Raw genomic sequence first — 17,462 nt, 5'->3', positions numbered from 1 at the left:
CTCTGAGGTGATCCTCATCTCTGTCTGTCACTCTGAGGTGATTCTCATCCCTGTCTGTCACTCTGAGGTGATTGCAGGACGTCTTCTTTGATCATTCCCTCCTCTGTTTTGCTATATAATCCATGACCAGGAATAATGAGATTTGGTGTATCTCCAAATGGCAGAGAACCAGTTAGTGGAGAGAGGCCGTTGGTTGAGGCAGAACAACAAGGATGACAAACATACAAACAGCACCACCATCTCCTGGCTGACGGAAGAACAGGATTCACACAATAGCTACTTCAAACCCTTCAAGACAGTGATACACACGCTAAAACACTAACACTGTGGTGATTACATACCCCAGTGGGTACAGTGCATTCGGAAAGTATTCAGACCCCTTGACCTTTTCCACATTTTGTTACGTTACAGCCTTGTTCTAAAATGGATTAAATTGTTTTTTTCCCCTCATCAATCTACACACAATACCCCATAATGACAAAGCAAAAACCGGTTTTTAGACATTTCTGCAAAAGATAAAAAATAAAAATGAAATAATAAATAAATATCACATAATGTCACATCTGACAGTGTATTGACGTTGCTTTTTAGTTGTCCATCAGCAACGTGACTGACCAGGAACATACTCTGATCTCTAGTCATGGCCAATATGCTACAACGTTAGTATTTAGATTCTGCATTAACCCTAATGGAAAAATACATTGTCTAAACATCAATAACTGTGCGTAACCACATTACTATTCAGACAGTCTGCTTTCTGTTTCTCTACATCTAGGCCTACACGTGAGACAGAGACAGAGAGAGAGGAAGACAGTGAGGAAGAGCGAAAGAGAAAGATGTGGCTGAAGTGAAATCTGCTGGAGGCCTGAGGCTATACCTTCTGAAGAACTGAGTGATTGAGAGAGAGAGAGAGGAGAGAAACTCCATCTGCTCACACTTAAAGGCCTGGCAGCTCGATCTTCTCCTGTGCCTGCTTTAATTCTTCTCTCCTTTCTTTCATCTCTCCTTCCTTCCCGTTGTCATAGCCGAAGAAACCTAAAATAACCATGGCGTTTGTGTACCACACACCTCGTTACCATTGCGATGTGGGTGCTGGACGGTGGAGGCCAGGTGTCATTACCGTTAGCCAGATGAGAGTACAGAGTACAGAGGAGAGCTACGCCAGCTAGCTACACAGGGTTAACCAACACACAGGCTGACACATAGGAAGACTCTGATTATCTCCTCTCTCTGTCTGGGTTTTATCACGGCTGGTCTGGATGAACGAGAGAGCAGTGGAGGAGTGTGGGGAGAAGAGGAGCAAGGGGTGGAATTGGAGGAGTCTGAGGAAAGGATTCTCTCTCTCTCTCTCTCTCTCTCTCTCTCTCTCTCTCTCTCTCTCTCTCTCTCTCTCTCTCTCTCTCTCTCTCTCTCTCTCTCTCTCTCTCTCTCTCTCTCTCTCTCTCTCTCTCGACAGGTGGGGTGAGTGTTTGGGGGTGTGTGTGTGGGTGTTTGTGTGGGTGTATGTGTTTATGTGTGTGTGTGGGTGCGAGTGTGTGTGAGACACAGTGTGTGTGTGTGTGTGTGTGTGGTCATTAGGGAGGGAGACAACAGAGAGCAGTTTACTAGGCCTTAGAGCTCAGAGTAAAACACTTTGATGTAAAACACTGATTCACAACATTAACTTCTGTATTGTAAACCTCTTCTCTTCTCAACATGCATTGGAAGCTTTAACTGAGACACACAATACTACAATGTGAAGCTTGTCCATTGAGGACTATGTATGTCTTTACCTGTCTCAATATAGCAGCATAGTTAGTGAGGAAACAACAGAGTGGATGAGACAGCCAGTGTGTGTGTGTGTGTGTGTGTGTGTGTGTGTGTGTGTGTGTGTGTGTGTGCGTGCGTGGGAGTGTGAGAGAGAGAGAGAGAGAGAGAGAGAGAGAGAGAGAGAGAGAGAGAGAGAGAGAGAGAGAGAGAGAGAGAGAGAGAGAGTGTGTGTGTTCTCGGAAACACCTTTCGCTTTTTCAAAAAATCGTCATAGCCCCTAATTCTGGTAAGGCAAGCTCTTTCTAGGAAGCCCTGATACTCTTTGCTTTGCCATGACTTGAAGGGAGAGGAAGTGGAAAAGAGTGAGGGATAGCGGGAGGGAGGTAGGTAAATAAGAGAACCAGATAAGGTTAAGTGAGAGGCAGGAGGCCTCCTCTGAGCAGCCCAGAGCAGAGGCAGTGTTATCGGGCACACAGAAACTTCACAGGCCCCTCTGTGGAGGATGGAGATTGAGAGGCCGGGGCTGCACGTGTGTGTATGGGGGGGGGGTAGAAGAGACGTTATGGACACACACACACATAGGCAGATAAACCTCAATAGCAGCCAAACAGTGAAATACCCCCACCTACTCTCTCTCTCGTTCTCCTATATCTCCCCATTTCTCTCTCTGCTTTTCTTTCTCGGGCGTTAGAACAATCTTAATGCGTGATCTTATCTCCTCTAAAATACTGTTTCTCATTATTTCATTCCCCCAGCTTTCTGTCTCTCTCAAACACACGCTTCTTTGATGAGAATCCATTCATGGATTTAATGGATTTCTCCTGCCTTTACTCCGGGATCTAGGAGATGCCTTCAAACACTCCGGCCGGCCCAGGCTTCAAGCTTCAAGACCGACCGGGCTGGGGCGGATTGCAAAGGACAGCATTTTTCTACCTCAGCATCAAAAGAATAAGACATTTCAGCTCAGAAAACAGCCGGCCCAGTCAATATGGAGCTGAAACTGGCCAACGTCAATCGCACATTAAATAACTGCCATGAAACTGCGCTGGAACTTGGAACTTTTTTCACCCATCATTCCTATGTCAAACTTTTTTATCACAGATAAAAAGAGGGGGGAAAAGTTTCCTACGTAACTTTCGCCTAACATTTGAGCTCGCTTCTGACCCTGTGTGTGCATTTCCAGCTAAAAAGGACCAACTGGATTTTGGGCTGAAACTCATCAGTTCTCTTTTAAAGAAAAGTATGCCACATATCTATCACATTGCAGAGGGTGTATAAACCTAGTTCAACTCCGCTCAGAATTTCAGTTGGACATCAGACCCTCTGACATCTGCAGGTCATCATAATATCATCCTGCCGTCTCAGATGGAAAATAGGAGGGAAGAAGAAACCACTAAATGAGTTACGGCTGGTAAACAACTCTTACGTGTCTGGTGTGATTGGTTTTATGTGAGAGGAAGAGAAACAGACAGGAAAAGAGGCGTTCCTTCATACTTCATATACTATACAGTCATGCACTGTCTCACCAACTGTCATTCTCTCCCATACTAACTCTTCTATATGGATCCAAAATGGAGCTGGGTGCCCCGGCGGTCCCTGCATTCCGGGCCTAATGCGGTGCAGCTGGGCTGGGGCCTAATGAAAGAGAGGCTCTTTGATGGGCCCTGCTCAGGATTAGGCTCTGATCAACACCACCTTCCCCGGGCTTCCTGCTCAACCTGCACGGGATTATGGGTGATTTCCCAGCCCTGGGCTGTATTACGTGCAATGGAGGGGCTATTGGACATAATGAACAGGGGCTGGGAGGGGCTATTAGACATAATGAACAGGGGCTGGGAGGGGCTATTAGACATAATGAACAGGGGCTGGGAGGGGCTATTGGACATAATGAACAGGGGCTGGGAGGGGCTATTAGACAAAATGAACAGGGGCTGGGAGGGGCTATTAGACATAATGAACAGGGGCTGGGAGGGGCTATTAGACATAATGAACAGGGGCTGGGAGGGGCTATTGGACATAATGAACAGGGGCTGGGAGGGGCTATTAGACATAATGAACAGGGGCTGGGAGGGGCTATTAGACATAATGAACAGGGGCTGGGAGGGGCTATTAGACATAATGAACAGGGGCTGGGAGGGGCTATTAGACATCCAGTCCATTATTACTACCTCTTCTTTTACTTGTAGTCCCCTAACCCCCTCCTCTCCATATACCCCTGAAGCTACAAAGTTAATTCTTGACTAGAATACAAATGGAAGGCTAACCTGTTGGGGTGGCTGGATAAATGTGTAGCATTATTAAACCCTGCCTGTCAGACAGGTTCTGCTGGATAAATGTGTAGCATTATTAAACCCTGCCTGTCAGACAGGTTCTGAAAGGTCTCCTTAGATAATAGTCAGTCAGTCAGATGATGTCAGTTACTCAGTTAGATGATGTCAGTCGGTCAGTCAGTCAGTCAGTCAGATGATGTCAGTCGGTCAGTCAGTCAGTCAGTCAGTCAGTCAGTCAGTCAGTCAGTCAGTCAGATGATGTCAGTTACTCAGTTAGATGATGTCAGTCAGTCAGTCAGATGATGTAAGTTACTCAGTCAGTTACATGATGTCAGTCTGTCACTGAGGGGTGAGATATGGAGCGACAAACTCAGACATCGGCTACACACTGTAGCCAAACCCCAATCTGTAGCACTGCCAAACCCAGGCCCTCCGCTCCACTCTCACACACACACACACACTTTGACTCCCCCTGCAAAAACCTAGTTCATACCGTAACCACTCATGAAAAACGATTGCTTGATAAAGAGAGAGTCAGACAGAGTCAGAGAGAGTAAAACTAGAGCAGTGTCAATGTGACTGATAGTGGAATAATAATTAATCTGTTACAGCTTGTAAAAGGAAGATTAATCTGTTACACCTTTTAACACTAGAACCGCTAAAGCAGTCATTTTGACTGCTTGTGATTTTTTTTTACTCATGCCCCCCTGTCCTTAACTTTTCCTAAATAAGTCTATATACCACACTGACACTGTTAGAATCTTAATATCACAAACATAATTGGAGTTATAACCAGTTTTAGGAGGGCATTTTATTTCTCCCAACAGTAGGGCCTGCTCCACTCCTTCTCCCAACAGTAGGGCCTGCCCCGCTCCTTTACCCAACAGTAGGGCCTGCCCCGCTCCTTTACCCAACAGTAGGGCCTGCTCTACTCCTTCTCCCAACAGTAGGGCTAGCCCCGCTCCTTCTCCCAACAGTAGGGCCTGCCCCGCTCCTTTACCCAACAGTAGGGCCTGCTCTACTCCTTCTCCCAACAGTAGGGCCTGCTCTACTCCTTCTCCCAACAGTAGGGCCTGCCCCGCTCCTTTACCCAACAGTAGGGCCTGCTCTACTCCTTCTCCAAAACAGTAGGGCCTGCCCCGCTCCTTTACCCAACAGTAGGGCCTGCTCCGCTCCTTCTCCCAACAGTAGGGCCTGCCCCGCTCCTTTACCCAACAGTAGGGCCTGCTCCACTCCTTCTCCCAACAGTAGGGCCTGCCCCGCTCCTTTACCCAACAGTAGGGCCTGCTTCGCTCCTTCTCCCAACAGTAGGGCCTGCCCCGCTCCTTTACCCAACAGTAGGGCCTGCTCTACTCCTTCTCCCAACATTAGGGCCTGCTTCGCTCCTTCTCCCAACAGTAGGGCCTGCCCCGCTCCTTCTCCCAACAGTAGGGCCTGCTCTACTCCTTCTCCCAACAGTAGGGCCTGCTTCGCTCCTTCTCCCAACAGTAGGGCCTGCTCTACTCCTTCTCCCAACAGTAGGGCCTGCTCTACTCCTTCTCCCAACAGTAGGGCCTGCTCTACTCCTTCTCCCAACAGTAGGGCCTGCTTCGCTCCTTCTCCCAACAGTAGGGCCTGCCCCGCTCCTTTACCCAACAGTAGGGCCTGCTCTACTCCTTCTCCCAACAGTAGGGCCTGCTCTACTCCTTCTCCCAACAGTAGGGCCTGCTTCGCTCCTTCTCCCAACAGTAGGGCCTGCCCCACTCCTTTACCCAACAGTAGGGCCTGCTCTACTCCTTCTCCCAACAGTAGGGCCAGCCCCGCTCCTTTACCCAACAGTAGGGCCTGCTCTACTCCTTCTCCCAACAGTAGGGCCTGCCCCGCTCCTTCTCCCAACAGTAGGGCCTGCTCCACTCCTTCTCCCAACAGTAGGGACTGCCCCGCTCCTTTACCCAACAGTAGGGCCTGCTCTACTCCTTCTCCCAACAGTAGGGCCTGCTCCACTCCTTTACCCAACAGTAGGGCCTGCCCCGCTCCTTTACCCAACAGTAGGGCCTGCTCTACTCCTTCTCCCAACAGTAGGGCCTGCTCTACTCCTTCTCCCAACAGTAGGGCCTGCTCTACTCTTTCTCCCAACAGTAGGGCCTGCTTCGCTCCTTTACCCAACAGTAGGGAGAATAACAAGACAACGGAACACAATCAAGTGTCACGTTTCAGACAGACGACCAGAGGACCACAATTGCGTCACACCAGAAAGTTTATTAAAACTTAAGGGAAAAGGGAAGTAGGGAGTGAGTGAAGGCTCCAGGGGTAACAGGGATCCCGTCCAATGTGCTGGGTCTGTGCCCCCCCCAGTGGCAGCGATGCGTCCTATGACGCCGGTGGTGGGTGGTCCAGAAGTCCTGGGGGGGGGAAACACAGACACAACGGGGCGGATGAAACAAGGCAGCAGTACAGTTCAAGGGAAATCCAAATACGTTGTAGCAAGGCAGAAGGCTGGTCAGAGTTACCGGGATTGAAGAGTAGTCAGGAGTCGTTATGGCAGAAAGCAGGTCTGGTTTTCCTGGGGCAGAAGAGTATCCAAGAATCAGGCAGGTCCGGGGTCACAAAACAAGGGTGAGCCAGAAGCGAGAGCAAACAGGTTCCGGGTGTGAGCTTTGCAGACGATCTGACAAAGGAGAGCTGAAAGACAGGGCTTTAAATACTGGGAGAGGTTAGTGGGTAATGCAGCGCAGCTGGCAGAGTAATTAGAGCAGAGCAGAGCAGGGACAGGTGGAGCTAGTTAGGCTGAGTAGAGAGAGTGGAAGATAGTGGAAACAAATAAAGGTGGTAACCCGGTGGAGTGAGAGGGCTCATGACAGAACCCCCCCCCCAAGGGACGGCCCCAGAAGTCCCAAGAGCAACACCACGCCGGGCGGGAGGAGGGGAGCCGGAGGAGGGCTAGAACTCCTCCGAACGGTCCGAGTGAACGTCCTCATCCTCGGAGGAAGCCGGAGGGCCGTGGTCGGGAGATGGGACAGGTCCCGAGACAGGATCAGGCACAGGACAGGAAGCCGAGCGGGCAGGACGGTTAGGGACCCCTCTGGGGCGGCCCCTACGGATTGCAGGTTGATCAGGATGCCGTTGGTGGAAGGCGGTGATGAGAGTCCTATCCACAATCCGACTAGCTGGCACCCAGGTCCTTTCCTCAGGTCCATAACCCTCCCAGTCAATGAGGTACTGGAGACCCCTACCCCTCCGTCTGGACCGAAGCAGGCGGCGGACGGTGTAAACCAGACCGCCATCGACGAGCCGTGGAGGAGGAGGACAAGGCGCAGCAGGGACCAGCGGACTCTCATGAATGGGCTTAATCTTAGACACATGGAAAGTGGGGTGCACCCTCATGGAATTAGGCAGTTGGAGCCGGACAGCAGTTGGGCTGATCACTCTTATAATAGGGAATGGGCCAATGAACCGAGGTGCCAGCTTTTGCGACTCCACCCTGAGTGGCAGGTTCTTCGATGACAACCACACCCTTTGACCAACATGGTAGGTGGGAGCAGGAATTCTCCGACGGTTGGCCCCGGTAGTGTAGCTGGCAACGGATCTGAGGAGTGTGGCTCGGGCTTGTGACCAGGTGCGGCGACATCGACGGGCAAAAGCAAGTGCAGATGGGCAAGTAACCTCCCCTTCCTGGCTGGCAAATAGAGGAGGCTGGTATCCATAAACACATTGGAAAGGGGACATACCGATGGCAGAGCAGGTCAGAGAATTGTGTGCGTACTCCACCCATGTCAATTGCTGCGACCAGGAGTGGGGGTTGCGTGAAGTCATGCATCGCAGTGCCTTCTCGAGCTCCTGATTTGCCCGCTCTGACTGCCCATTGGATTGGGGATGGAATCCGGAAGTCAGACTGACTGTGGCTCCCAGCAGGTGACAGAACTCCTTCCAAAAAGCGGAGGAGAATTGTGGACCACGGTCAGAAACTACATCCTTTGGCAGTCCGTGGATCCGGAAGACGTGTTCCAGGACCACCTGGGCGGTCTCCTTGGCGGTTGGGAGCTTGGGGAGGGGAATGAAGTGCGCCATCTTGCTGAATCGGTCAACTATGGTGAGAATGACGGTCATGCCACTTGAAGGGGGCAGCCCCGTGACAAAGTCAAGGGCGATGTGAGACCAGGGACGTCTGGGCACAGGCAGGGGCTGCAGCAATCCGGCTGGGGGCTGGCAGGACGACTTGTGTTGGTTGCAGATGGGGCAGGCTTGGACGAATTCCCGTACATCCTTTCTCAGAGAGGGCCACCAGAACCTCTGGGCGAGCAGGTTGTAAGTGCGGGTGGAGCCAGGGTGACAAGCTAGGCGGGAGTCATGTCCCCACTGAACGACCTGGGACCTCAGGTTTTCGGGGACAAAAAGGCGGTCAGCTGGGCAAGTGCTGGGACCTGGCTGGTTACGGAGAGCTTCCAGCACCTGTTCCTCAACATCCCAGGTCAGAGCTGCTACGATGCAGGGACTTGGCAGAATCGACACAGGATCCTTGGAGGGGGTGTCATCCTTCTGGAATTGACGGGAGAGGGCGTCTGGCTTGGTGTTGCGTGATCCAGGCCGGTATGACAGAGTGAAATTAAACCTGGTGAAGAACAGGGCCCAGCGGGACTGCCTGGAGTTCAACCGTTTGGCCGTGCGGATGTACTCCAAGTTCTTATGATCGGTCCAAACGAGAAATGGAATGGTGGACCCCTCCAGCCAGTGACGCCACTCCTCCAAGGCAAGCTTCACAGCCAGCAGCTCTCGGTTCCCTATGTCGTAATTGCACTCAGAGGGGGACAACCGACGTGAGAAAAAGGCACAAGGATGGAGCTTCCTATCCTCCGCAGCCCACTGAGAAATCACAGCACCAACTCCCACATCCGAGGCGTCCACCTCCACAATGAATTGCCGGTCCACATCAGGCATCTGGAGGATGGGAGCGGAGGTGAACCTTACCTTGAGGGTACTGAAGGCTTTGTCGGCTGCTGGGGTCCAGGTGAAGGGTTGCTTGGTGCTGGTTAGAGCAGTGAGAGGGGCAGCAACGGTACTGTAGTTCCGGATAAACTTTCTATAGAAGTTAGCAAACCCCAGAAACTGTTGCAGCTTCTTTCTGTTCTCCGGAACTGGCCATGAAGTGACTGCTGATACTTTGGCAGGATCCATTTGGATACTTCCCTCTGCCACTATGTACCCCAGGAAGACCACTGTCTTGACGTGAAACTCACATTTCTCTGCCTTGGCGTAGAGGGAATTCTCCAGAAGACGATGAAGGACTTGCTGGACATGGCGGGTGTGTTCAGACAGGTTTCTGGAGTAGATTAAGATGTCATCCAGGTAAACGAAGACAAACTTGTTTAACATGTCCCGCAGTACATCATTCACTAGAGCCTGGAACACAGCAGGAGCATTGGTGAGGCCAAAAGGCATAACCAGATACTCGTAGTGGCCTGTGGGTGTATTGAATGCGGTTTTCCATTCATCTCCCTCCCGGATCCGCACTAGGTGGTAAGCGTTTCTGAGATCCAACTTGGTAAAAACAGTGGCTCCCTGGAGCAACTCAAAAGCAGAGGTGAGCAGAGGCAGAGGGTAACGGTTTTTCACTGTGATGTCGTTGAGTCCCCTGTAGTCGATGCAGGGGCGAAGAGATCCGTCCCTCTTCCCCACAAAGAAGAAGCCAGCACCAGCAGGAGATGAAGATGAACGGATTAATCCTGCGGACAGAGAGTCATTGATGTAGTCCTCCATGGACTTTCTTTCAGGAGCAGACAACGAATAAAGACGGCCCTTTGGAGGGGCTGTTCCAGGGAGGAGGTCGATGGCACAGTCGTACGGTCGGTGAGGGGGCAGAGATGTGGCTCTTGCTTTGTTAAACACTTCTCTGAGACCATGGTAGCATTCTGGGACATTGGAGAGGTCAGGAGCGGAGTTAGTAGGTACTGGCCGAGGGGGTAGTGCGGCAGCAAGCAGGCAGGTTCGGTGGCAGTCCTCTCCCCACTCCCTGATCACCCCGGTCACCCAGTCGAGCTGAGGGTTGTGCCGGCGGAGCCATGGGTAACCCAGGATGAGGGGTTGGCCTGGAGAGGGGAGCAGGTGAAACTGGATAGTTTCTTGATGGTTTCCGGACAGACCCATCGAGACCGGGGCCGTGACATGAGTGACCGACCCGAGTAAGTGTCCGTCCAGTGCCCGGGCAGGAATAGGAGGTGTCAAACGGAGGTTCTCCAGTCCCAGTTGGCGTGCCAGCTTGATGTCCATTATGTTGGCTTCGGCGCCAGAATCCACCAGAGCAGCCAGGGTGTGAGTTGAGTCAGAGAGGCGGAGGTGAACTTGCAGCAGGGGTTTGCGGTCGGAGGACTGGATGGTCATTGAGCTCAACCGGACTCCCCCTATGCCCGGTGAGCTTCGGCTTTTAAAGGGCAGGTTACCACACGATGTCCATCACCTCCACAATAGAGGCAGAGGTTTGAGGTGAAGCGGCGCTGGCGCTCTGCAGGAGTGAGAGAGGCTCGCCCAATCTCCATAGGCTCAGACTGATCAAGCTGACTTGGGTGAGTGGCAGTAGATGACAGGAACCCAGTCGGATCTCTCCGAATGCCGGTAGTTGGTGGACCTTGGCGCCCCCTCTCACGACGACGGGTCTGTATCCTTCTGTCGATCCGGACAGTCAGTGCGATGGCTTCATCAAGAGTGGAAGGCAGTTCATGGGAGACCAACTCGTCCTTGATATAGTCAGCCAAGCTATGGAAGAACGCGTCCACCAACGATGGTGTGTTCCAAGAACTTCGTCTTGCCAGGGTTCGGAAGTCGATGGAATGGTCTGCGACTGTACGTCTGCCTTGTCGAATACTGAACAGTTCACGAGACGCCTCTGCGGTTGGTGAATCCAGGTCAAACACCTTCAGCATCTCCTCAGCAAACAGGTCGAAGGTTGCACATGCGGGGGTTTGACGTTCGAACTCTGCTGTTCCCCAGAGTCGAGCTCGGCCCGTCAGGTGAGTGATGGCATACCCAACTTTAGCCCCCTCCGTGGCGAAGGTCCTTGGCTGCAAGGAGAACTGAAGTCGGCAGCTAGTCAGGAATGGCCGGACCTGGGTAGAATCGCCGTTGAACCGCTCGGGGTTTCCAATCTTGGGTTCCGGAGCAGCGGCTGCAATGACCGGGGCAGGTAACTCGGAGGCAGGGCTGGTGGGCAGACTGCCTGGAACCGGGCCGGTGGGCGGAGTGGCTGGGGTAAGGTTGGTGAGGAGTTGGATGACCATGGCGAGTTGTTGTTGCTGCTGCTGGAACTGCTGCTGGTGCTGCTGGAACTGCTGATGCTGTTGGTGGCTGACCTGAAGCAGAGAGGTGATGTCGCCGCTCATGCGGGCTAGCCCTCTCTCAGTGTGATCCAGGCGTAGCATGGCAGTGGGTTGCTCAGGTTCGTCGGTTTCCATGTCGGGGGAAGTGTGCGCTGAGTCCATGATGGTCAGATCGTACTGTCACGTTTCAGACAGACGACCAGAGGACCACAATTGCGTCACACCAGAAAGTTTATTAAAACTTAAGGGAAAAGGGAAGTAGGGAGTGAGTGAAGGCTCCAGGGGTAACAGGGATCCCGTCCAATGTGCTGGGTCTGTGCCCCCCCCAGTGGCAGCGATGCGTCCTATGACGCCGGTGGTGGGTGGTCCAGAAGTCCTGGGGGGGGGGAAACACAGACACAACGGGGCGGATGAAACAAGGCAGCAGTACAGTTCAAGGGAAATCCAAATACGTTGTAGCAAGGCAGAAGGCTGGTCAGAGTTACCGGGATTGAAGAGTAGTCAGGAGTCGTTATGGCAGAAAGCAGGTCTGGTTTTCCTGGGGCAGAAGAGTATCCAAGAATCAGGCAGGTCCGGGGTCACAAAACAAGGGTGAGCCAGAAGCGAGAGCAAACAGGTTCCGGGTGTGAGCTTTGCAGACGATCTGACAAAGGAGAGCTGAAAGACAGGGCTTTAAATACTGGGAGAGGTTAGTGGGTAATGCAGCGCAGCTGGCAGAGTAATTAGAGCAGAGCAGAGCAGGGACAGGTGGAGCTAGTTAGGCTGAGTAGAGAGAGTGGAAGATAGTGGAAACAAATAAAGGTGGTAACCCGGTGGAGTGAGAGGGCTCATGACATCAAGAGAAAACCGGATACTATTAAAGTTACGAAAATGGTGTCCTTGGACCGCGCGTCTTTTGACCGTGCTTCTTGGTGATTGGGGTATATATATTTTTGGGAGTCGTTATAAAAATAAGCTGTTACCATGTTCCAACGCATATGCTTTCTGTTTCATAGTGGTAACAAAGGCATCCACAAATAAAATTGGTTGAACACTTGAATTTTGGCGTTTTTATTATATATATATATATATTTCTTTTTTTACATATAGCAGCCTACAGTAACATAAACTAACGAAAATGCTATTGTGTTATTTGAAATAAAATACAAATAGTATTCTAATGTTACCCAAGGCCTTCATAAACACAACCAAATGATTAGTTTTGCTATTAGCTTGAAGGGGGGGTCCATCAACGCCCAGCGGTTCTAGTGTTAAAAGCTTCCCATCTGATAAGCAGTCCGTTATGTCCTACATACCAATAACAGGAAAAATCTGGTATACTGGTCATGACTGATTCTCCATATGTATACTACCCTACCTCTGTACCCTGTTCTTCTCTACTGGGAGAGCCATGTAGGGGTGGAAGATGATGAAAAGAGGACAGAGGGTGGAAATGGAGGATAAGAGGGAGGGAGGACGTCCCTCTACCACCCCTACCACCCACTCTCTCTCCTTCTCTTGTGGCGGTGCTATGTCCCTAGCCCACCCATCCCTCACCCCCCATCCCATCACCCCCCATCCCATCACCCACCTTATCCTGTGCCATCTCTCTCTTCCCTTCTCCCCTGGCAGTGCCATGTCCCAACTCCAAACGAGCTTCAACACCATACAACACTCCTTCCGTAGCCTCCAACTGCTCTTAAACACTAGTAAAACTAAATGCATGCTCTTCAACCGAACGCTGCTTGCACCCGCCCACCCGACTAGAATCACTACTCTTGGCGGGTCTGACCTAGAGTATGTGGACAACTACAAATACCTAGGTGTCTGGTTAGACTGTAAACTCTCCTTCCAGACTCACATTAAGCATCTCCAATCAAAAGTTAGATCTAGAATTGGCTTCCTATTTCGCAACAAAGCCTCCTTCACTCATGCTGCCAAACATGCCCTCGTAAAACTGACTATCCTACCGATCCTTGACTTCGGCGATGTCATTTACAAAATAGCCTCCAACACTCTACTCAGCAAATTGGATGTAGTCTATCACAGTGCCATCCGTTTTGTCACCAAAGCCCCATATACTACCCACCATTGTGACCTGTACGCTCTTGTTGGCTGGCCCTCACTACATATTCGTCGCCAAACCCACTGGCTCCAGGTCATCTATAAATCACTGCTAGGCAAATCCCCGTCTTATCTTAGCTCACTCGTCACCATAGCAACACCCACCCGTAGTCTGCGCTCCAGCAGGTATATCTCACTGGTCATCCCCAAAGCCAACACCTCCTTTGGCCGCCATTCCTTCCAGTTCTCTGCTGCCAATGACTGGAACGAACTGCAAAAATCTCTGAAGCTGGAGACTCTTATCTCCCTCACTAACTTTAAGCGTCAGTTTTCAGAGCAGCTTACCGATCACTGCACCTGTACACAGCCATTCTGAAATTAGCCCACCCAACTATCTCATCCCCATATTATTATTTATTTTGCTAATTTGCACCCCAGTATCTCTATTTGCACATCATCTCTTGCACATCTATCATTCCAGTGTTAATACTAAATTGTAATTATTTTGCACTATGGCCTATTTATTGCCTTACCTCCATAACTTACTACATTCGCACACACTGTATATATATTTTCTGTTGTATTTTTGACTTTATGTTTTGTTTACCCCATATGTAACTCTGTGTTGTTGTTTTTAATCGCACTGCTTTGCTTTATCTTGGCCAGGTTGCAGTTGTAAACGAGAACTTGTTCTCAACTGACTTACCTGGTTAAATAAAGGTTAAATAAAAAATAAAATAAAAACGCCGCCACACTCTCTCTCTCCCCCGACCTCACCCACCTTCTCCTGGGCCAGTTGTCTCTCGGCCTTGTGGCTCCTCTCCAGCTCCAGGCGGATGCGGTCCATCTCGGCTCTCAGCCTGCCCAGGGAGGCCTCCTGGTCCTGGGCAGCGCGCTGCCTCTCCTCCTCCCTGAGCACCCCCAGCTCCAGCAGCTGTTGCTTCCTCTGGCTGTGGGCCTGCTGCAGCTCGTCCCTCAGAGAGGACACCTGCTCCTCCAGGTCTGAGATGACCTGGGGTCAGGGAGATACACACAGGTACACTCATGTCAAAACAGAGGTAGCACACTAAGACACTACTGTTTGGAGACACTAGTAAGTTATGTCCTACCGTGGTATTGGCAGAACAACTTCTACAATGCAAGTGCAACACTGCACTTTTTCCTCTCCTAGCGACTGTTTGTCACAAAAAACAGATCCGTGGTACAGGGTATTCAAAAAGTAACTTTAATAATGCATGTGCAGCACACACATATACACACACTCATGTACACAAAAAACACACCGACACACACAAGTGGGTATGACAATCTCAGGGTCAGTCAATGACACCTGTCTCATCTGGCCCACTCTTTCAACACTCAAAGCTCTGATCAGAACTAAAACAGTGAGGGAGTATTCCAGGATGACTTGGAATGGAACAGAGAGGCCGGGGGAATCCCCGTTTGGGCTGGGAATAGAGAAGAGAGGAGCAACAACAAGCACAAGGAATGCCAGAGTGTCTGCCCGCTTAGCCAGCTCAGCAGGAAGGGAAAACACACACACACAAGGCCCTCTGATCTGTGAGTCACACAGGCTAGGCAGGGCCCACATCAAAGCGGGGGCATTCCACTAAGGTCAGCGGTCTGATTTAATGAGAGAAATTAGTGTAAATCAAAGGTCACTCAGTCAGGAGGAAAATGGGCACCGCTGCCATGTCTCATTTCAGGAAGTACAGAGAAGAGACTAGTCAGAGAACTAGAGCAGGAGTGTGTGTGTGTGTGTGTGTGTGTGTGTGTGTGTGTGTGTGTGTGTGTGTGTGTGTGTAAATCAACCCGGTCTCAGGGAAACGTTTAGGGGTGTAGTTTTGACAGGGACCTCCATTTGGAAGTCAATCTGTGGTTTGTGCGTGTGCAATGGGGATTGTGTGTTCTACAGAGTGTGCACGCCTGCAGATGTGTGTGTGTGCTTATGTGTGTGTACGAGTGTGTGTGCATGCTTTCATGTGTGTGTGTGTGTTCGCCCGCAGATGTGTGTGCTGGCTTATGTAGGGGCTGCAGTGCAGAGATGGACTGACCCCTCTCCTGACCCCTCTTCCTTTGAACTGATCTACAGCTTTGACTTTGCCCCAGCAGAGCTCTTTGATTCAGGCTGCTGCCAGAGAGAGCAGCATTACAGCCACATTACATTACAGGAATGCTAATGACCAAGCCAACCGCATTTAAACAGACATTAACTAACAGGCAGTTAGGCAGCTTCTGGACTGGCATGGAATTATTGCACTGTAGTATGTATGTGAATAGAGCTAGATATTATGGAGGAACGTGAGAGATTGAGAGAGGGGGGAGGCAGCGAGAGAGAGAGAGAGAGAGAGAGAGAGAGAGAGAGAGAGAGAGAGAGAGAGAGAGAGAGAGAGAGAGAGAGAGAGAGAGAGAGAGAGAGATCCACAAAGAATTCGAAAACCAACCCAATTTTGATAAACTCCCTTATCTACTGGGTGAAAAACCACAGTGTGCCATCACAGCTGCAAGATTTGTGACCTGTTGCCACAAGAAAAGGGCAACCAGTGAAGAACAAACACCATTGTAAATACAACCCATATTTATGTTTATTTATTTTCCCATTTGTACTTTAACTATTTGCACATTGTTACAACACTGTATATATACATAATATGACATTTGAAATGTCTTTATTCTTTTGAAACTTCTGAGTGTAATGTTTACTGTTAATATTTATTGTTTATTTCACTTTTGTGTACTATCTACTTCACTTGCTTTGGCAATGTTAACACACGTTTCCCATGCCAATAAAGCCCTTAAATTGAATTGAATTGAATTGAATTGAGAGAGAGAGAGAGAGAGAGAGAGAGAGAGAGAGAGAGAGAGAGAGAGAGAGAGAGAGAGAGAGAGAGAGAGAGAGAGAGAGAGAGAGAGAGAGAGAGAGAGAGAGAGAGAGAGAGAGAGAGAGAGAGATGTATAGTGTGAGAGGGGGAAATCTGAGGACGGTATGATAATGTGTCGTTGTGTTGAATTAACTGAAGTTACGCTCAAGACTTTGTTACAATCATACAAAATGCTTAAAGCTAGAATCCTTAGTTGCTTCATCCATTTTTGGACTTAAATTATACCCATTGATTCTTGAGGAACATAACTTAGAAATGCCTCGTGCTTAGTTTAAGTGTCGTACCCCATAAGAAACCAAAACATAAGCTTGTTTCACTCCAATGTAAACAAACTGTATTGCCTCAAAACATGGTTAAAATGATACATTTGATATCATGGATGGTCAATCCTTGCATCCATAGCTCTGTCTATGAATTTGAGAGTGGGTATATTTCTCCAGCCCCATCCCTTAGGTTTTTAGCGACACAGGGGCGTGGAGGACACTTTGTTATTGTTTCAATTAAGGATTCTAGTTTTAAACTGTATGTAGCATCATGTGAATAGGAAAGGAAACACTTTGTTGCAAATAAATCACTTTTCTTCCTCTCTCCACAGACACCCTCTACTGTCCCTTCCCCTCTCTCTCCACAGACACCATCTACTGTCCCTTCCCCTCTCTCTCCACAGACACCCTCTACTGTCCCTTCCCCTCCCTCTCCACAGACACCCTCTACTGTCCCTTCCCCTCCCTCTCCACAGACACCCGGGCATCCCAGGACAGTGAGGTTCTCTCTCGTTATGGCTTCAGTCAGTCACATGGCAATTAGAGCAGAAAGCGTCTGAAGTCTTTTTTTTTGCCGGAAAATCTCACATAGACATCAAAGGCTGTGTCGCCACAACACCCAGATGCCATGCCTGTGTCTCACACACACACACACACACACACACACACACACACACACACACACACACACACACACACACACACACTTGCACACACACCCAGAGACAGACAACACAGAAAAATAGGAGGATACGCACGCACGAACTCACACACGAACACACACACACACACAGAGAGAGAGACATAAACAGTGCCAGGCGTGATGGTCCACATGACTTGACTTCAAGGGCAGGCAGCTATTAGACCTGGTCCCAGAACAGCCTTTAATGTAGAATTCCCTCTTCAACTCGTCTGGCTGATCCCTCTTCCCTACAACTTTAATATGTTTGGAAAATCACATATAGGCTA

The 17,462-nt window shown here is 50.1% G+C and overlaps 1 protein-coding gene across 1 annotated transcript in view; it reads right to left on the bottom strand.

Annotated features, from left to right (window-relative positions):
• LOC311117887 (centrosomal protein of 112 kDa-like) overlaps positions 1-14,360 on the bottom strand; it is a gene marked incomplete at its 5' end in the record, with an annotated part of 59,181 nt that extends 44,821 nt beyond the window's left edge. The window contains one exon of the mRNA XM_084192788.1: positions 14,130-14,360. Within this exon, the coding sequence (XP_084048914.1) occupies positions 14,130-14,360 (231 nt within the window). The remainder of the gene's footprint in view (positions 1-14,129) is intronic.
• Positions 14,361-17,462: the final 3,102 nt, after the last annotated feature.

This window comes from Coregonus lavaretus, assembly GCF_964263955.1.
Source record: "Coregonus lavaretus genome assembly, contig: HAP1_SCAFFOLD_1543, whole genome shotgun sequence".
In the NCBI taxonomy this organism is placed as follows: Eukaryota; Metazoa; Chordata; class Actinopteri; order Salmoniformes; family Salmonidae; genus Coregonus; species Coregonus lavaretus.
This window is presented reverse-complemented; position numbering and strand designations above follow the sequence as displayed.